This window comes from Marmota monax, unplaced genomic scaffold (genome assembly GCF_021218885.2).
Source record: "Marmota monax isolate L192 unplaced genomic scaffold, Marmota_monax_Labrador192_F-V1.1 WCK01_AAM20220418_F8-fsc00090, whole genome shotgun sequence".
Classification (NCBI taxonomy): Eukaryota; Metazoa; Chordata; class Mammalia; order Rodentia; family Sciuridae; genus Marmota; species Marmota monax.
The window spans coordinates 2,587,473-2,609,559 of record NW_026695219.1 but is presented as its reverse complement, the minus strand read 5'-3'; the positions used below and the strand labels follow the sequence as shown (position 1 = coordinate 2,609,559).

The following is a 22,087-nucleotide window of genomic DNA, read 5'->3' as shown; positions in this document are numbered from 1 at the left end:
TATAAACTCTGTGTTATACATTTAAAAAAAAAAAATACACCGTGGGATTTGTGCTTCCTCAACTAAATACAATTTTAGTTTCCCAACGTAGGAAAAACAAACAGCTATCTAAAAGTAGTGGTGTCGTTTTCTGACAGGTGTGGTGGCACACGCCTGTAATTCCACCAATTTGGGAGGCTGAAGCAGGAGGATTGCAATTTCAAGGCCAGCCTCAGCAATTTAGGGAGACCCTACGTAACTTAGCAAGACATTGTCTCAAAAAAAAAAAAAAAAAACCTTTAAGAAAGTGCTGGGTATGTGGCTCAGTGGTAACAACACCTTTGCATTCAATCTTCAGTACCAATAAACAAACAAATAAATAAATAGAAGTAGTATTATAGTCAATAAAGAAAGCCTGTTTCTGCAGGAATTTGTGTGTAGATATATATCATTAGGGGTTATTACCCCATTCCTCTCTGGATACTCTTGCTCTGTCTGTACAGACAGAGCAGCTATAATATATCAGTAAACGACTTTACATGCAAAACCTAAGTACATTTTCTGGTTTCTCTAGGAATTGAGAAAGGTATCAGAGAAATATAAAGGTGTTATGTATTTCATTACTGTCCACTGCTGATGGAAAAGGCTGTGGCCTTCTAGGAAGTGCTGCTGGTGACTGGGGTCATTATGGCATTTGCTCAGGTTCTGGAGAGCGAGTCACTAATGAAGGTACTAGCCAGAGATTCACACCCAAAGATTCCTTTGTTTCTCTGTTTTTCCATTTCCAGCCTGGATGTGTAAATACTACTGAAGTGGACATTAAGAAGTCATCCAGAATGAGAAACCCACACAAAACAAGAAAGGTAAAATGTTTGTTGTGCAGCTATTGATTGATGAGTTATACTGTTCGTACCTGGGGACCACAGAACACCTTTGTCCCTTTCACAGAACCTTTCCTGCTCCTCCTGGTAGTCCATCCCTCTCTCCTTAGGAAATGGTCCACCCAGTGTCCTGAGGTAGAAGAGCAGTGCTGACTGGCTCGGACAGGAGGGGTCAGGGAAACTGCAGACCCCTCCACTCTTGCTAAAGGATTAGGAAAGGAAGTTGGAGGTTATCTGAGAAAAAGGGAAAATAGTGAGGGCATTTGTAGATAAAAGTTTAAGGAAAGGGAGACTCTAAAATATATCTAATTAGAAAAAAAGTGTAAGGACGATTTTTTTTAGCATCCACATTGTGTGACACAACCATAAGTTAAGAGTAGTGCTTCAGTGTTTGTTCTGAGAGAAAGCCTAAGGGGAAAACTATCTGGAACTCAGTGACATTTTAAATAGCCCTTTGAAGCTGGGCACAGTACAACATGCCTGTAAACCTAGCTACTCCAGAAGCTGAGGCAGGAGGATCACAAGTTCTAGGTTAGTGTCGCATTCTTTGCGACTAAAACACTCAAGGTCATTCCAGGGGAACTGGGCTGCACAAAATAACCACACAAGAGACAGAGATATCTTTTTCTTTGAGGGTGCTGTGATGTCTCCTCTGACCTTAAGGGTCCACAGAAAGAGAGAGAGAGAGAGTGCGCAAGCACGGGCTGACCCCTTTTATTGAGGAGAAGCCATTCAAATGAGGTAAGGGGTCAGGTTTCAAGGGGCTGAGTCTAGCTTTATAATGTCTGCTGTCAGCAGGTTGACTGACATCTAGGAAGGCCACACCCACAAGCAGAGCAAGAGAAGGTACACACAAAGGGAGTTTCCATGGAACATTCTATCCCAAACAGGGCAAAGGGGTTATATCACAAAGGAACGGGTGAGTGTAGCTTGACCCATGGGGCTGCAGGAAGGCATGCCTATGCATGAAGACACATTTGTTACATTTTTACTATTCTCAAGATCCGGGATACTGTCACAGCCACTTGAAAGTGGCCAGATCACTGGAAGTGATGGACAATGCCTCGAACCAATCACGAGAGAAAAATGCTGGTCACATGACATGGTGGCCTTCCATAGGTTAGCCTGGGCAACTTAGCAAGAGCCTGTTTCAAATTAAAATAAAAAGCATTGGGGATATGGTAGAGCACCCCTTGGTTCAATCTCCAGTACCTGACAAAATAAACAGCCCTTTGAAAACCCATAGCAGTGATATCTGCATAGTTTTAAAGTAATCTTACACACAGAAGACATCTTTATTAATTCCATTAAAAATTTCAATACACATAAGAACTTTTAGTCTGCAACAAGCATGCTGAGGACACAGTCCACAGGTTGGCATGGCCTTAAAAAAGCATTCCCCAAAGGTTAAGGCTCTCTTTTTTGGTGACATTTTCCTTATGTAACTGTAGCATTTTCCAGAATAAGTACACTTACAATAGGCTAAACTAAAATTAAACTAATTTTTGTAGTCTTATTTCATGCAGTCTTTTTCTTCCATCCCTAGACGTACAACATCGTGTTCAAAGGTCCTAATGTTGCACAAGTACCTTTTTTTCTTTGGAGGCAGTTTACCTTGATGTTAGGGAAAAGGACGCCATGGGAAAGTGATACACACCCTATTTAGACATGATACTCAAACATTTTGCCCCTAAGGATCTGAGAGAAAGAGGCAAAGCCTGGCTACTTGTCTCTATTGCAGTTGGCTCTAGACTCAGCTCTTTCATCCTTGGTATCCATGCTCCGTGTGCCAGGTACTAGCTCAGTGAACAAAATTCAAAAATGCAATCAGTGGGCTGGGATTGTGGCTCAGTGGTAGAGTGCCTGCCTTACATGAATGGAGCACTGAGTTCCATCCTTTGCGCCATATAAATAAATAAAAGAAAGGTATTGTGTTCATCTACAACCAAAAAGAAGAATTTATTTTGTTTTTATTTTTTTAAAGAGAGAATGAGAGAGGGAGATAGAGAGAATTTTTTTAATATTTATTTTTTAGTTATCGGCGGACACAACATCTTTGTTTGTATGTGGTGCTGAGGATCGAACCCAGCCGCACGTATGCCAGGCGAGCGCGCTACCGCTTGAGCCACATCCCCAGCCCCAAAAGAAGAATTTAAAAAACAAAAATGCAATAAGCCACCTTCTCCCTGAATTATGAGGAGTGATCCTTTAAAAACCTTTCTGTGTATCATGTTTTTTTCCCACCAAATCAGACATGCTCTGATTCAGAAGAGTAAAGATAAAGATTAAAAAGACAGAACTTCATCATGATAAAGTGATCATTCGCCCACTGTTTATAGCCCTATATTCAGTATCGGTTTCTTACCTGGGCCTTAATGGGCATGTTTCTTGAAACTTTGAAAAGTATCCCTGTACAATGCTGCTCTTCACATATCATTGGTCCTCATTTAATGATGGAAAAAAACTTGAGGCATCACAAGTTGAAGTGCTGTAAAGAGGAGTCCTTAAGTGTTAACTGATTTGTCTAGGACACAGTCTAATTCACTGTCAGTCATTTGTAGTAGAATTGCAAGGCCTAACTATAGAGCTGTGTAACCCAAAAATTCATCACAGAAAAACAGAAGTTCTGAAAAAACCCAATAGCAAGTAGCATAAATACCATTGTTTTCTACAATTAGAGAAAACTGATTTTCTCATTTTTTTGATCAGTATAAGCTTTTTATGGACATTAGTGTGGAATTTTCTAGAATCCTCACAGACAATGATGATATTTTATGCAGAAGGCTTGAGGACTCTAAGCCACATACTTACTTGTCCTTTAGAATTCTTGAATTATCACCCAGTAGAGATAATCTGACATGTTTATCAAACGTGTAAAGAGAAGACTTGGTTGTATAGCTTTTGCAGATACTGTGTTAGGCCATATTTGGTTAGGAACTGGAAGGACCAATTAGAGAAATTAACAACTCTCCACTAAGTGTCCAATTTATACAGCTCTTTGGATATTTCACAGTAAAACAGACAGGCAGGGCCTTGTTTCCACAACTCATGTCTAATAAGGGTGCAGACTGTGAACAAGTAGACAGACAAATGTCTGAACCTTGGTATAGTTACATATTTTATGTATTCGTCTACTGGGACTGCCATAACAAAAATACCACAGACTGGATGGGTTATACAATAGGAATTTATTATTTTGTAGCTCTAGAGACAGGAAGTCCAAGATCAAGGTGCTAGAAAATTCATTCCCTGGTAAAGGTTCTCTTTCTGGCTTGAGATCAACCACTTTTTTTCTTTTTTTTTTTTTTTTTTGCTGTGTACTCAAGAGCCCTTCCTCTTGTTACGAGGACACCAATTCTATTGGATTATTGTGGCACTCTCTGACCTCACTTAATCTTTATTACCTTCCCACAGGCCCTATCTTCACATCACACATATGAGTTTGGGAGAACACAGCCCAGTCTATAACATAAAAGAAATAAAGATTTGTGATTCTAACTTTTTATCGGTGAATAATGATTTCACCACCCTCTGAAACAGCTCTGTCCAGGCTGAACAGGCTGCACCATGTGATTATAAAGGCAGAAATCTGCCGACTGCCCTGGAAGTCGCCCGTGCCTGATGGGGCTGTCTCCTTTGCACCTTCTCTTAGCTGTGTGATTGATCTTAGTCTTATATCCCACTGATAAGGAAGTAGAACCCCTGGACCATGTTTAATCTTTGAATATAGATACTACCTTAGCAAAGAGGGCTGCTGTTCATTTCTTTGAGAATAAGCTGTAATAATATTTCTTATATGTTATAACCGAAGTAGATTGATCAGCTTTCAAATCTCACTTCTTTTTTATTTATTTGTTTTTTTGTTTGTTTGTTTTTTTGAGAGAGAGAGGAGAGAGAGAGAGAGGGAATTTTTTAGTGTTTATTTCTTAGTTTTTGGCGGACACAACATCTTTGTTTGTATGTGGTGCTGAGGATTGAACCCAGGCCGCACGCATGCCAGGCGAGCACGCTACCACTTGAGCCACATCCCCAGCCCAATCACTTCTTAATTTTAATGGGCTTTACTGAAATCCAACAAAATAGTTAAGAGGTATTTACTCAAGTCTCTGAGAAAGAATATAGGCAAGTTTTAAGGGGCACTGTGTGCCTGGTGATCTTTGATTGGATACGAAAATTTTTACGGGGTTGTGTATTCGTTTCTCCAAAGAAATAGAACTAACGAGATGTGTGTGTGTGTGTGTGTGTGTGTGTACAAAGAGAGAACAAAATTTTTAAGGAATTGACTTAAATGTTGGGCTTGGAGAGGCCAAAATTAGATGCAGGAGAGCAGAGGCCAGAGAAGCATTACAGATGGAATCCAGAGGCAATCTAAAGGTAGAATTTCTTCTTATTCATGGGAAGCCAGTCTTTGTTCTATTTAGGCCTTCAACTGGTTGATGTGGCCCACCCACATTGTGGAGGACAATTTGCTTTACTCAGAGTTCACTAAATTAGATGTTAGTCATAATCACAAAAAGCCCTCACAGAAACAACCAGAACGATGTTTGGCTACGTATCTTGGCACAGTGGCCCAGCCATGTTGACACATAAAATTAACCACCACAGGCAGGACCTGTGACAATATGACAATAGCTAGGAGGGTCCAAGAACACAAAGCCAGAGGAAAATGACAAAATCATCTGCATGTGTTACTGAAGCACACTTTGGAACTGCCTCCTGTGGCTTCAGAACTCATCTTCCAAAACAACAGTCAGCTTGTTCTGTATCCTCTTGTCTTTTCTCCCCTGTCAGCTTCATCTAAACTTTGGTGGCATTTAATATTATTGACCACAGCTCGTGGACTGGAGCCTAGGGAGTAGGCAGGAACAGAGCTGGAGCTGGCTGTGCCTGGACCCAGGAGCCCACTGGAGAGCACAGGAGCTCTCAGGCCCTCTCTCTAGTCGGTTTGCTCTGGTGTGCTGTCGCTACTGGCTTCTTCTGCCTGGAGGCAGACTAGGTCACCGTCTGTTTTCTGTTGAAAAATCCAGAAGGAAAGAAAATAGTCTCACACTAGCCCCAATAAGAAAAATACTAGAGATTTATTCCACATAGGTAGAAAATCTTCTTGCACTTTGCACTTTAAAGCTCTATTTTAAAAGTCCATTTGGACTGCTAGACTGCTGTACCAAAATATTTTAGACTGGGAAATTTATAAACAACATAAATTTATTGCTAATGGTCCTGGAGGCTGGGAAATTCAAAAGCAAAGCCCCAGTGCAGAAGACTCTCTGTTTCCTATATGGCACCTTCATCCTGAGTCCTCTTTTGCAAGGGCACTAATCCCAATCCTGAGGGCAGAACTCTCATGGCCTCTTCACATCCCAAAGGCTCCACGTCCAAACACCATCACCTAGGGGATTAGGATTCCAACATGTAAATTGGGAGGGGAACACAAATATTCAGACCATAGCAGTCCTCCACACACAACAAAGGAAAAAAATAGAAGAGAATTTTTCTTAGTTATAAAATGTGAAAGGAAATCATACATGAATAGATTCATATGGAGTCCAATCTGTTTCATTTAATGAATAATTTTTATAACATTATATATGAAAAATGCCTGTTCTAGACACCATGGAGAAAAGGACGTGTTAATCAAGTTAAAACATCTCAACTAAATAGTTGATTTTGCTCACAAAGTTCAAAATGAATGTCAAGTTATTGATTTAACTTTCTCCTATCTGTAAACATTAAGACATTGCAAAAACTTCACTCCTCTACCTCCGGAACAGCACTCTGACTAATGAAATTGGAAGTTTCTGATGTGTACATTAGACAAAAATTAGAAATTCCATAGTAAGCTCAGACCCAGTAGTGAGTTTCCTGGAAGACTTAAAGCAATACCTCCCAATGAACTTCATGAGGCTCACATGAAATGCATGCATTTTGAAATAATAATGGAAATGTAAAGATAGCATGTAACTTAATGGATCTTTTTAGTTTTATGACATCTCAAATTGAAGTATTTTTCTAACAGTCTTTTTAATTAATTTTCAAATTAGCCAGAAAATTTACTGTTAAAACTCTCAGCTATCTTGTTTTATAAATGCTGTTTATGTGACATGTATATTCTTATTTTAAAAATTTTAACATATTTGAACCAAGGTCTGGACATGGTGACATAGGCCAGTAAACCCAGCTCCTCTAGAAGCCAATGCAGGGGGATTGCAAGTTTGAGGCCACCTTCCTCAGCAACTTAGCAAGACCATGTCTCAAGATAAAACAGAACAAGACAAAACAAAACAAAAACTTTTAAAAGGGGATGGGTTGTAGCTTAGTGATAAGGCAATACTAGTACTGTAAAAAGAAAAAATAATAATGGTAAAAAGAATAGAAAGTTTATATCTCAGAGACCTTATTTTCCTTATCAAAAATTAATGTGATACAACTGAAGAAATAACAGGCACCCCAAAGTTCAACTATATAACTAGTGGTCTTTCACTTGCCTAATTTTTAAGAAATCAAACTCAAATGGTATTTCAGAATTCAAAAAGCTGTTTAAGCATGTTCAAATATGACTAGTATCAGTTTATTTAGGCTTTTTCTGCTTCTTCAATGTGTAACCTCTGGTATTCCAGGCCTTATGTCTTTTAATTTTTTCTTTATAATACTTATCACAGTTTTAATCATACTTATTTGTGTGATTAGGCAACTCGTTTCCCTGGTACAGGATTGTAAGCTCCAATGGAGGAGGAAGCATATGTGTTTTGTTTGCTTCTATAACCCTTATGCTTATCACTACATCCAGCATATAGAGGTGGTCAGTAAGTGTTGAATGATTGAATGAATGAGTAAACAAATGAAAGAAAAGAGCAGGACAAGTCATTTAGCCCAGTCCTATGAATAGCATATGTTGTATTAAAATGGATGGTCATTGACAGGAAATAGGTTTGAGCTAGGACAAGAGAAAAGATTTATAAGGGCCTTTCTAAAATAGTCTGGAAGTGGATGATCCAGATGATTAAACCCAAGTCAAAGTGTGTTTTAAAAGGGCTAACAAGCAATAATGGGAGCTATAAACAGAAAAAAACATCGAGTCCAAAGTGTCTAGGTTATAGAGCCAAGAAGTAATGTTGACAGAACATTCAGTTTCGGTCCAAGTGAAAGTAGGTCAGGAACAAAACACATTTGAACTTAGAGATACCCACAAGTTTGTTGATGGGCCCGAGAATGGACTCCATTAAGCATTTGAATCTACCTTCATCTAAATGACAATTTCTTTGCAAATCTATCTGGAAATGTTAATTTTGCAGTGCTCATGCACTTTTACTGTGCCCTTATCTTTTATTTCCATGTTCAAAGAAGTACTACAGGACACATCTAATGCTTTGTTTTAAAGTAATAATACTTTGATTTTTTTGTTTTGTTTTTTAAAAAGCCATTTGGATTCTCTCTTGAACTAACATGTTGGGTGACTCACACAGTTGGGGAGAAATTTTTATCCCTCAGTCTCTATATCTTTCTTTATACTTACTAAGCAATGGGTCTCTCCCTAAAAAGAATCTTTTTAATTAATAGCTCTGATCTTTTGGGAAAATTAATTTTAAAAAAGAATTGCAGCATCAAGAATTTGAGGTGTGTGAAGCCTCACTAATATTGCATATGTACCCAATGGCGAGACTAACATCATAACCTAAGTAGGCAGTATTGAGATGGGAAGTCAGGGCACTCTGGGTCGTCTGATTATACCATGAGAAAACAAGGCAGCAGAATCTGCAACATAGTCCTTCTTGTCAGTGTTCCATTTCATTCCTACATGAAAATCAGGTAATTTTTATCTTCTCATGAGTTATTAAATTTCTATTTTATTTTATATCCACCTCTATTTTATTATTGAATCAATACTTATTAAATGTTACTTATTAAATTTTATTTTTGATAGCAGTGCCTTTTGGACTTTGACAGAAGCTTCATTAAATAAGTTTTGAGCTACCTTACTGAAGATGTGACGCAAATTTTTTTCCCAGAAATCTGTGACTATGAATGGTATTTTGTCTTAACATTTATTTTTCATTTTAATATAGTCTGTCTATGGTTTACAAAATGATATTAGAAGTCACAGTCCTACCCACACACCCACACCGGAAACTAAACCTCCAACAGAAGATGAGCTGCATCAACAGGTGAGTCAGCCTAGAAAATGACTTTCAAATGATTATTTATCATTATTAACATTCACTATGCAACCAGATAGCAAATGTTCATAATGGGTATTTTGAAAGGTAATTTGTATGGTCACCTATTTCATATAGAATATTTGCAAGTAAAAATGTAATGAAGTTGCTAATGAGAGGACAAGAGATTGGGGACATTAAGTCCCATATCTAATGTTGCTAAGTTATCATCACAAAAAAAAAAAATGTGATTTTTATTTGTGTGGTACTGATGTCTTCAAACCTTTGGAAGTTTTTTCTTATCAACACTGGTATACAATCATAGTATATACTGCTTCTTTTTAAAAATCATTGATCAATAGTTTTTGCTTCAAAATAAATATTTCAAAGCAAACATCAATTTCTAATATCCAGTAATAATTAAATTTCTTGATTGGTTTAATCATCGTTCCTCCTCCACATTTTGGACTCTTCTATTATTTTGTTATAGTATGGTTCATTAATAATGTGATTTAGAATTTTCTAGTGTATTTATAAGCACCATAAAGGAAAAACAATTCAGAAAAAATTTTATAGTTTTTCTCTATGTGTTTACATCCATGTAAGCATGTGTCATAATTTCATAAAATTATTCTCAAAACACATCTGAATGATGCTTTCTTGGGATAGTCTCAGGAGATAGGATTTATTTTGAAATTATAGTAAAAAATAAAAAATACATTTATTTTCTTAATTAAATATCTGTGGGGAATGGATTTGATTATTCACCTTGAATTAATGTTTAAAAACTCCAGAACACTTTTCTAATAAAGTTACATTTTGTTAAAGTAAGTAAAATATTCAAACTGTGCTGTTCTTAAGATATATGGTTATGTTTACATTCAAATACATTTTCATTTTTTGTTAACTATTCAGAGTGCTCTGCATTCGTCAACTTTGAAATTTTACTGACAGGATATACACCTTTTTGGAATTGCCCTATGAGAATTTAGAGGTGAAAACTGTGGTGTTGTCATTTGTGTAACTAATTCTCTAACCTTCTTTTCAGATAAAATATTGGCAAATACAGTTAGACAGACATCGATTAAAAATGTCAAAAGTTGCTGATAGGTAAGTATTTCAAGATGTCTCTGTAAATTTAAAAATTGCATGAGACAGTTAAATATGTAGTAAGAACCAACTGTTGGAAGGGGAACTAAGATAAATAATTGGTTTTTGTATTTGCTTTATACACATAGAAAGCTTTCAAAGCATTCATTTGTTACAGTTTAAAGGGAAGCATGATCATTATTGCTTTAAATCCCAAGAGGTTCTATCTTTGTACAATCAACAATAAGATACAGAGGATACAGCCAAGGAGTTAAATCTTTTCACTTCTACTCAAAGAATTGAACCTTAATTTACTGACTGTTTTTTGGCAACTCTGAGACTCTATAAATTGATCTGAACATTCACAGCCTACTCTGTTATTGCATGGTTTCAGAATTTGAATTAATCTCAGATTTTAGATTTGTCTTTTCTGTTTAAAAATCTACTCTTAATGAAATTCAAATTCTTCACTTTGGGGCATTGCCAAAACCTATCTCTCCGACTTATTTTCTTTCTTCTTCCTTCAGTTTTTAAACACAGATTTTTGGGGAGGGGGTCAGTTAACAGGAGGTGCTTAACCACTGGGCCACATCCCTAGACCTTTCGCTATTTCTATTTTGAGACAGGATTTCACTGAGTTGCTAAAGGTCTTGCTAAGTTGCTGAGGCTAACTCAATCTTGTGATCCTCCTGCCCCAGCCTCCCAAGTTGCTGGGATTACAGGCGTGTGCCATCATGACCAAACAAATGTAAATGTTTTCTAAAAGTATATTTTTGTCAGTGATTCTCCTTTTGCCTCATTCCTGTAATTAAATTTGGCAATGATTTCCTTTTAATCCCTTTTCCTGGTTAACAAAGGATTGGAACAGACCCTTACTGCTGCCCTTCAACATGCAGACCTCTTCCATGTTGCTTCATTTTAATGGAAGTGTAGTGACTTAATAGCTCAGGTGTGGGATAGATAAAGACAGGAATCTTTAACTAAATTTGTCCACCAAAAAGCCCAATGAGTTGTTGCGTGCATGTTATTGAAACATGAAAATTGCCATTGGGCTTTATTCTGTAATTGGGAAAGGACTCTTTGGCCCAGAATTTTTATATTGCTTCTCTTTCTTTGGACTGGGTATAACTTCAGCCAGAAAAACTGAGGAAATTTTTTTTTTCTTCCTCCCTAGTCTACTAAGTTATACGGAACAGTATGTAGAATACGACCCATTTCTTGTGCCACCTGACCCTTCTAATCCATGGCTGTCTGATGATACTACTTTCTGGGAACTTGAAGCAAGGTAAGTGACATTTTCTTTTCCTCACAGATATGTCACTTATTTCAGGGACTTTGTGAAACAGGAAGAACCCTGTAATTGGTTAATTATAATGATGGTTTTACTCTTTACATTTGATTCATGATTTAACATTATCATTCAAGATATTGCTTGAGGTTTTCAAACCCAGGCATTTGCTTTGGCATTGAGATTTGCATTGTTGATGGAATGCTACTCAGCCATAAAAAAAGGATGGAATCTGTCAGTCATGACAACATGGTTGGAACTGGAGATCAATGTGTTAAGTGAAATAAGCCAGGCATAGGAACAAAAGTATTGTATGTTCTCACTCATATGTGAAATTAAAAAAAAAAAAAAAGTTGATCTTATGGAACTTGAGAAGTTGAGAATGGTGGTTACAAGAGGCTGGGGAGAAAAGGGGTCAGGAAAGGTTCACCAACAGGTTCTAAGTTATAGTTACATAGAAATAAGTTTGAGTGTGCTAATGTACTGTAGTGTGACTATAGATAAAAATTATGTACTATCTCTTAGAAGCAAAATAAAGAGTTCTGAATGTATTTACCATAAAGGCATGATAAACATTTGATGAAATAGATGTTTACCCCGATTTACACATTACATGATATATACATGTATTGAAATATCATGGGGTACTCTAATAAATATGTATAATTGTTCATATTTTTATGTATCAATATAAAAATAAATTTAATTTTAAAAAATATTTGCACTGCTATAAAATTAGAAGTACAGGTTTCTAGCTGGATTAGTCAGGTTTCAAATCTTCAGTTCTTGAAATTTAGCTCATTGCTGTTAGCTTCTTTGAAAATCCACATAGCCAAAAAGGCCCATGTATTCAAGCAAAATAATGCTAAATCCCTATTTACTTAATTAAGCTTAATACAAGTAGACCTTTATAAATTCAGCTTTAAAACAAAATGAACTCACCATGAACACACTAAAAAACAAACTGACTTAAGAAAACTAAAGCACAATTGAAGACTCCATAGGAGAAGCATACTATATCCATTTGGGCAGTCATGCAAAGATCATTGCATGTCTCTTTATACAGAGAGGATTAGTACTCTAACCCCTTTCAAGATTGCATTATGGACCTTCTTTTTCTTCCATATCCAGCCATGGATCTTAAACACTCGATGAGTCCAGACTCCTCAGCCACAAGTTATAGATTTTACATATGAGGAACCTGGAATCCCCAAAAGTCATGACTCACCAGGAATAGGTCACATGTTTAATTACAGCAGAGTTATACATTGGTATGTCATTTTGGATACATGTGCATTTCACACACACACCACCAGCACATTCCCCCATTATGCATTTGTTAGTGGTTAAGAAATGGGGGTCTAATACAAGAATGTCTGGATATTTGCCCCTTGTTACTTGTCTGACATTGGAAAGTTATAACTCTCTTCATGCCTTCATTTCCTCATCTATAAAATGGGAAGAAGAAGAATGTACTTATAAAGGTACTGGAAAAAAATTAATAGGATAATTTATTTAGACCACTTAGCACCTAATTCACCTAATAAATGTTAGATATTAATGTTACTTATAATACACCATGATTTTATTAAGAACCATCAATCAGATACTTATTTTTCTTCTGAATGATCAGTTAAGAAATGGAATTTTAAAGCATACATGATTTTGAGGACAAACCTAATAACAGAAAGTAGTAGTTGTACTGAAAGGATTATATTTGGCTTTATCTTCTATAGCAAAGAACCGAGCCAACAGAGGGTAAAACGATGGGGTTTTGGCATGGATGAGGCATTGAAAGACCCAGTTGGGAGAGAACAGTTCCTTAAATTTCTAGAGTCAGAATTCAGCTCAGAAAACTTAAGGTAAGATACACTGCTTGATTCTTACACCACAAGCCAGAGCAACACTCTCTCTGATGTTGCGTTATTTTGGACTCACGAAACCAATTACACTCTGCCAACATCATAATGATGTTATGAACACATTGAATTTCTGCCATCTAATGGGATGGAAAAGACAAAAGCTGTCCAGTATTATCAGTTCCTCACAATAACTGACTTTTACATTGTCTCTGGATTTTTAACTGTATAAGTTCAGTACTTGTGAAATGAACTCTACAAAGAAGTGTAGCACTTAGAGCCATGTTTGGTGAAGTGGAGAATGGCCAATGGTATTTATGCTGTTAAAACATATCACCTATTTATCAGTACTGACCTTCTGTGAGTATAACTTCTCAAGTAAGTTGGAGAAAGGAGTCAACACTATGTCAAATATTTTGAGACAAAGCTCTAGGGCAGCTCATTTACTTTGCTCATTTAAATACAGCTTCACAACAGGTAAGAGCCCTAAAGACTGTTAGTTAGACAAGACATGTGTTCTGCTCATTGGTTGTAAACATCATCCTTATGTATTTTTAAATTTTCTAATTTAAAGGGCACCTGAAAATATCATTTCTTAAAAGGAGACATTAGAGTGGATTTTAATAGTTCTATTTAAGATCATTTAAATGAGTAATAACTTTTCACTACAAGAAACTCTTTTTGCATGCGTTCTTTTATTCATTATCCTTTTGAAACCTCATACCTTAGTTTTACTTTCCCATGACTTACAGAGTCCTGTGAAATTCATCTATTTTCCTTGGAACTAAGCAGTGCCAGGCATTGTCACATTCTTTTCAGGAGATTTAACAGATACTAATAACAAACCATTCAGAAATATGTAGAACATTGATAACAAACCATTCAGAAATATGTAGAACATTGACAGATGTCTCTTGAATGGAGCAGAATGACCACAAACAGAATCTGGAATTTTCTATGAGTGCTGTCACGCATTGTTGGGAAGCACTTTCCAATTCTTGCTCAAGTTTATGGGAATCCTTTCTGGCCGGGCTTTTGCAAGACCTGAAGTTTAGCAATTATAGTTTTATTGGGCCTGCTAATAATACTTAGTATATCTAAGTCATATTACTAGTTACTGAAGCAAGAATGTATACAAAATAAAGAAAAAAGGATATTTTTGGAATATTAGAGAATGGGAGGGTGAATTTTGCTCTAAGTTTTTGAAAATATAATGACATTATAATTATTTGTGATGAGGCAATAAGTAACATGCCTTACCAGCATTGCCCAGTCACAACACAAAATGATGGATGTTTAGATAGGAGAAGTATTGGAGAATGCCTAACCTGGAGTTAGACGTTGGCAAAGGCATAGTAGGAGAAATATCTTCCAGGCTGACAGCTGTTGATAAGAAGATAACCAAGCAAGAAAGGAAGAAGGAAGAAATTCTGGAGAAAAGAGAGTACCATGTGAATATTCTGCTTCACACATGAATTGAATCATTGCCCATTCCTTAGTTCAATCAAGCCTTAACTATTTCTTGTCTTAATTCCATGCTATACTGATTTCCATACTAAATAATTACATATAAGAAATAGTCAATATTTTTATGTATGTATACACATATGTATATACTCCTTGAATATCTACTATATACCTATCATGTTTCCTTGTTAAGTATAGATAAATGAATTACTGAAAGATATAACTGCAAACAGAATTTCGAACACCTAACATACACCAGAATATGTTTTATATCTGCTACTTCTATGAATCATATTATGCTACATTTATTTGCCTTTCATTATTTCTGATCATCACACATCTAATAATCCCAACAATGTAAGTATTATTGCCTCAATTTAGAGAGAAACAAAATATGTCTGAGCTGGTTTTATGCAAACTCATATTGCATGTAAGTAGCATTCGTGGTTTTTTTTAATAAACCATTACCAAGCTACTGTCCACTGATTCCCAAATCTGAGTCCCACCCTGCTTTCACCTACTATCTGAATCACATGCCAGGGTCCACTTAGCCAAGAGGACTATGAATTAAATAAATTTAAGTACATCTTTTCTAAGCAGCAGCAGCCTTCTAGGGACCTACCCTTCATGGGAATGTGCCAGTCACATGAGCTTTTTCTTCAAACATTAGAACAGTAAAAAAGTGAAGAAACCCTGCTTATCCATAACCACATGTTACTTAAATACACCCTCTGCTGTCTACTGATATGTGTTTTGTTCATTCCCTTTTCAGGCAGAGCTCTAGCATAAAGCACATGCTAAAGAAATATATAAATAGCATAAATTTTATCATTATGTGCCTAAAAATATACCTGGCATTTGTCAGTGGCCTTTACATAAATTTATATAATTTAATCCAATGGAACTTCACGGAGATGGGCATTGTTATTCCATTTTATTGAGGAGGAAAGCAAGACTTCACTTAAAGACATTAAAAAGTCTCCTTAGATTCCAGCTACTATTAAATTTAAAATGTAGGATTTTAAATGAGCCTGTTCCATTCTACTAAGCTATTAAAACAATTACAGCATTGATGGGGATAAGAAAGGCAATGATGCTCTTAGGGAGACAGTGAGAAGGAGTGGTTATGAGCCTGACATCTGCTACAGATTTTCCAGAAACAAAACCTCAGCTATACCACTAATGGAGGACAAGCTTAAATAAATTACTTAATCTTCATATGCTCAGTTCCTCTTCTAACGTGGGGGAAATAATAGCACCTAGTTTATGGAGTTGTGGGGACTAGTTGAAGATACAGATTGATAAGTATATGGTAAACAGGTACGTAGTACCTGTATCCCGTATCAGTGTACGTGCTATTACCAACATCTCTACACTTTCACAGTTTTTTCCTTATTTCCAGGTCCATTTCATTTCAGATGTCACTATATCTCAAAGAGTTTTCTTAGACACCCCACTTTTACAACCGTGTGCTAGCCTTAGCATTGGGGTTTCTTCCTGCTCAGCATTCCAAGACTGTCTGGCCTATACTCTTCCTAAGAGATTCTCATGTGCTTCCTGGGATTCTGGCCTTTAAAGTGGTCTTTTTTCACTACTAGTACTTTGAGGATTGAGACTTTCTTTTGATTGATGTCTTCAAAATATGCTGAAGTCAGCTTAAATGAGCGTCAATTCCAACACTCATGCAGCCTCAGATTGTACATGGTATTCCTATAGGACTTCACAGTCTTGATCCTTCCTTTCTGAAAGTAATAATGGCTGTTTCATATTTAAGGCTTTGTCCACATTGGATTATCTCTGTAACAAAACAAGAGGGGAATGAAAACTGAAAAATCAATAGTCTGAGTAGTATTTGATACTCTTAATTGTAATTCAAGTGACTTTTTACTGATTTCTGACCTTTCATTAATGCCCATGTTAAAATTTAGTAGAGAGGAAGGTACTGCGTATCACTTTGTGCTTCTCCTGACTCTGCAGCCTAAATTTCCTCCACTTCTGTAGTTGGATTCTCCATTTCATGCTCACATATATCAGTAGAATGATATTGTGCCTGTTGGGGATAACAAGCCTCACAGTTCCTTTATCACATATTTTTTTTCCATTTACAAATTATTGCAATATGAACTTTAATCTTTTCAAGATTATTTCTAGATCTAACTGAAATAACCTAGATAAACTTTTTAAAAATTAAACCCATAATTCATCATGACACCTTCTTATTATGCTTTGCTATTTGCTTTTTTCAGCCATAACATACTTCAGTGTTCCTTCAGCATAAATGTTCTCTATATAAACATACATTCAGAAGTAAACCAGTATGTATTTTTCTGGCTTCTAAATTGCTCTGATGCCTCTGCAAATTTAAGTCTTTCAAACAATCGCATAGAAAAGCTTGTTGCGCTGTCACTCTGTAACTCATATATTAAAATTAGTTAATTACCTGATATTTCCTGCTGGAGCATTTTCTCTTTTTATGTCCAGGCCTCTTTTAATTCCAGGAAAGCTTTGTGGTAATTTCCCTACCAAGTAGAGCAGGAATGCCTCTCCTGAAATGGACTAAAGATCCAAAGAATACAGAATAATATACTACTTTAAACACAACCCCCCATTAGAAGCTCTGTAAGCACACCTTCCCTTCTAGTTTTTCTTCCTTTCTTTTTTTATATTTATTTTTTTAGTTTTTTTTTAGGTGGACACAGTATCTTTATTTTTTATTTTTATGTGGTGCTGAGGATCGAACCCAGTGCCTCACGCATGCCAGGTGAGCGTGCTACCACTTGAGCCACATCCCCAACCAGAAATCAAGTTCTTTTTTTGGTGGGGGGGCGGTGCTGGGGATTGAACCCAGGGCCTTGTGCATGTGAAGCAAGCACTCTACCAACTGAGCTATATCCCCAGCCCAGTTCCTCTTCCTTTCTAATAAAAGCTTCTCTAAAAGTGCTACGTTGCTTCAATAATGTTAGAGCTCAGATTTGGTTCTAATCACAATCAATTAAGAGGTTTTCTGTATTTCTTTTCAAAGAAAATTTTTACCTTTGCATATAACTTATGGGGAAAAGCCAATATAGGTCTAATATTGCAATCCCTCAGAAAGTGAATTTTCTATTAGGAATCACGATGAGGTTTATGATGAGTAAATATTACAAGAATTTTTCAGATTATAAACCATTGAAGTAAAAGCTCAGTGTCACATTTTGCATAGATTCTGGCTAGCAGTGGAGGACCTGAAGAAAAGGCCTATTCGAGAAGTGCCCTCGAGAGTTCAGGAAATATGGCAAGAATTTCTGGCTCCAGGAGCCCCCAGTGCCATCAATCTGGATTCCAAGAGTTATGACAAAACCACACAGAACGTGAAGGAACCTGGACGATACACATTCGAAGATGCTCAGGTTGGTACACAACAGGCCTCATGTCACAGAAGCTCTCCTGGACATGGACAGTGGTGAAACTTTCATTTTATTTTCATTCTTGTTGGCAGTTATTTTAAATATTTTCAATTTAGGTGGTTATATGCAAAATAACTGTCACTGATCTAGAAAAGAACAAATGTATTTTTAAAGTAACTATTTTTTTTAAATCCTGGGAATTTTTTTTAAATTTGAATAGGTTTTTATAAGAAAATTTCATGAAGAAACATACTTGAAGTATTTGAAAAGTTTTACTTTATTTTCTTCCTTATTTGGTACCCAGTATTTCAGCAAACATTAATGGTGACCCCCACCTTGGTACCATACGTTTTTGTGTCTTCAATATGGAGATTTTGAGATTCTCACATGCCTAGATTATTCAGTATTTATGAATGGTCATTTCAAAATTTGCTTAACCTTCTGTCAAACAAATTTTGTCTTTGTTGAAAAAAATTAAATAAGAGATCAGGCATTTGCTAATTTTCCGTCTACAAAAAAGGAAATTGATTTTAACTTCTAAGATAAATTTTTGGTGTTCTCTTCTCTGAACCTTAATTAGAATTTCTACTTCCTCCAGAAAAGTATTGGTGCTTAGAAAGAAAACTGAAAAATAAGAACATGTATGCTTTGTAACTTCTTCTTTTGGGGGAGGGGGGCACTACTGGCATTGAACCTAGGGCTTTGCACATTCTGAATAAGTGCTTTACCATTGAGTCACACTCATGGCCCCTACTTCTTTTAAAATGAATATTAGCTCTGAAAATTTTCTTGTTTTTAATATTACTAACATAATGAACTGATAGTAAGATACACAAATGTTCTTCCTTATTTCTATTCTTGGTAGAAAATAACTTTCTTCTTGGCTCTAGTTTAAAGAAATGAACCAATGTGTAGTAAAATAACACAAATTTTAACAACTAACTGAACACCCCCATCCCACATGTCTCAGCCATGGTCTCCTCTGTAAAAATAATTACATTTCACAGAGACACATGACAGAGAGCAGAATGAAAATTCTGGTCCTAATGATCACTTCCCTTGTGATTTATCTTTCTTTAGGTTCAAGATAAAATGTGGACATTTGTCTATAAAATGTGTAAAATGTTTGGAATGCCCTTCCTGAAGTCTTTTTTTTTTCTTCTTGAAGTCTTAAACAGAACATTTCTTTGTTATCTGTGTCATTGAAAAATATTCTTCCTTAATAGAATCCCCAGTAAAATGAAAAGGAATATTCATCTATAGGAAACATTACTACCAGATCTTAAGAGTCTACTTTTTTTCCCAACTAAGCTCAGATATTTAACTCCTGTGTGTGTGTGTGTGTGTGTGTGTGTGTATAGCCAAATGTGTGTTATCCTGTTGTTGAGATGTAATACTAGAAGTTTCTGCTATTATGCGAGAAGACATGTGATGTAATGGTTAACAATGAAGACTCTGGAGCTAAATTGCCTGGGTCCTGATCTGAACTCTGCTGGGTGACATCTTAGAAATATTGCACATCTCCACACTTCAGTTTCTTCATGTCTTATATGGACATAATATTGGTCACCAACCTCTTTCAGGCTTTTTGAGGATTAAATTAACTAACATAGGCCTGTGCTTGCTAGAAGATTCCCTGGCCTATGCTTATGTGTATTTGAGCATTTGTTGTGCATACCCCAAACTCTGCTAAGCATTTATCATTCCTTTAATCCTCATAACAAGACTATCTTATAAATTAGAGAATTAAGAATTGGAGAAATGAATAAATTGATCTTAAATTGAAGTTGTTTATAAGTGATTGATCTTAAGAAAGGCAGGATCTGAATCCCCAAATGCTTAACTTCAAAACCAGGAATTATTCTACTTTTAAATAAATTCCAATACACTTCCAAATTTACCATGTTCTGAAAGCTTGACCTTGGCTAGATCTTGAGGTTTAATCATGACAGTCATTTAGTGATTTCTGAATAACTTCAAATTATTACTGGTGTGTTAAATGAAGACCAAACGAGTCATTTTTTAAAATATGTATTTTCTTCAAAGAAAAGATTCAGACATCCAGGTGACTCTCAAATAGCTTATATATTTGACTGATATTTCTCTAGACTGGGAAGACTAAGGAGCATTTAATCTTTCTTGAATTACAACAGACCAGAGCAGAATCATCCAGGAATAGATCAAGTATGAATCAGATGAATACAATTTTTCTTTGTTTGACTTCTTTTTCTTCCAGCATTCATCACTAAAATAGAATGGGTACTGGGAGTGTAGCTTGGTGGTAGAGCACTTGCCTAGCATTTGAAAGGCCCTGCATTTGCTGCCTAGAACTGGAAAAAGAAAACCAAAATCAAACATTGCAGTTTTATTGCAGATGAGTGATCTGATATTTACCTAATCTTCCTATGCATGGGTGAGAAAAAAAGAGAATGAATTTGGAGACTTAGCAATTAGTATCACCAAAAAAAATTTTTTTTGGACTTGAGCTCTGACCCAAAGTAGGTATGGATGACAACTTTCCATGTAATTTGTACCAAGGAAATGATTCATCTGGACTGTCTGTATCCTCCCAGTAAATGTGGAGGCCAAAGGTATCTAGGATGATTACTCAGTCTTGACTTCACAACATCTGCTTCTGGCCTGGAGTAATTTTAAAAGATAGCAGACTTATTTATATTCTCAAATGTGCTAGGTATAAATCAACAATGTGATTCGAAGTTATTTCATTACTTCCCATTAACCATTAACCAGATTCCATCTTTAAAAAAGCATGACTTGGATATGATTTTCCTCCTCAGTAGCTCCCAAACCAATTAAAACATGTATCCATGAATCAAATAATGAATCGGAAGATATAAATGTCCTGTAAACATAGGTATTTTCATTAGCATTGTCATTACTATGATTAGCTGCCACTAAATTTGTTCTTTAACCACATTTTATGTTCTTATCGTAATATTTCACTTTTCTTGAAAAATAATAAAAAAGCACCTCAACCATTTTTTTCTTTTTAGGAGCATATTTACAAACTGATGAAAAGTGATTCATATCCACGTTTTATAAGATCCAGTGCCTATCAGGAACTTCTACAGGCAAAGAAAAAGGTATTGGTTCTTTCTTGAGCTAGTTCTCAGTTATAATTATTTGGACTAATTGCCTCTGCTTGGCCCAGGGTATCAAACTAATGGTAAGTGAACATACTTCAAGACCCTCCCCTAATCCTTTCATTTTATAAGGGCCATTTAAGTTGTTTTTGTTTTTGTTGGTTGGTTGCTTATTGTATTATTTTTTGTTTGTTTCTGCAGATGTTCTTGCTTTATAAAATATATTAGAAACTGTTTTCATGTTTCATGTTAATCTTCTACATGCCTAGTTTAAGGAAATCAAATATTATAATAAATAAAGGAACAGGGTCAAAAATTTGAAAAGGGCTTTATTTGGAAAGCTTGAATGCATGTTCACAACTAAAAATAGACCTATTTTTTTCAATGATAGCTGCCAAAATGTAGTTATGTTTTCATTGTCTCTTGGCATTTATTCCAAATTACTAAGTATCCCTGTGATAAATTTTACACATTTTAAGATGGTAGCCAAGCACATATGGAGAGAGACCTCATTATTCAATTAATGCTTCTAATCAAAGTCTTACTGTTCATAAGTCCTAATGTGATCAATATAAAAGAGTATACAACATAAACATAAACATTATTCATTGCTTTTTAATGTTAAAATAGTCCATAACTTATTGAACTTCTGAGATTAAATTATACTTTTTGTGTAATTCATGCATTTAGTCTAATGAGATTTTTTTAAAGTGCATTGTTTTGCATCTGGAAATAGATATTCTGTGTGCCCTGTCCAAATACAGCAGACATTAACCACATGGAGTTGTTTAAATTTTAATTTTAATTAAATAAAATTCCATAAAATTCTAGCCAAATATCAAGTGTTCAATAACCAAAGCTAAAGGTTTTATCAGGCAGTG

The 22,087-nt window shown here is 35.8% G+C and overlaps 1 protein-coding gene across 4 annotated transcripts in view; it reads left to right on the top strand.

Annotated features, from left to right (window-relative positions):
• Rgs7 (regulator of G protein signaling 7) overlaps nucleotides 1-22,087 on the top strand; it is a 490,322-nt gene that overhangs the window by 446,392 nt on the left and 21,843 nt on the right. For all 4 annotated transcript variants that reach the window (XM_046432465.2, XM_058575197.1, XM_046432467.2 and 1 more), the window contains exons 10-16: nucleotides 768-842; nucleotides 8,924-9,022; nucleotides 10,062-10,123; nucleotides 11,277-11,387; nucleotides 13,127-13,252; nucleotides 17,919-18,105; nucleotides 21,117-21,206. In XM_046432465.2, the coding sequence (XP_046288421.1) occupies nucleotides 768-842; nucleotides 8,924-9,022; nucleotides 10,062-10,123; nucleotides 11,277-11,387; nucleotides 13,127-13,252; nucleotides 17,919-18,105; nucleotides 21,117-21,206 (750 nt within the window). The remainder of the gene's footprint in view (nucleotides 1-767; nucleotides 843-8,923; nucleotides 9,023-10,061; nucleotides 10,124-11,276; nucleotides 11,388-13,126; nucleotides 13,253-17,918; nucleotides 18,106-21,116; nucleotides 21,207-22,087) is intronic.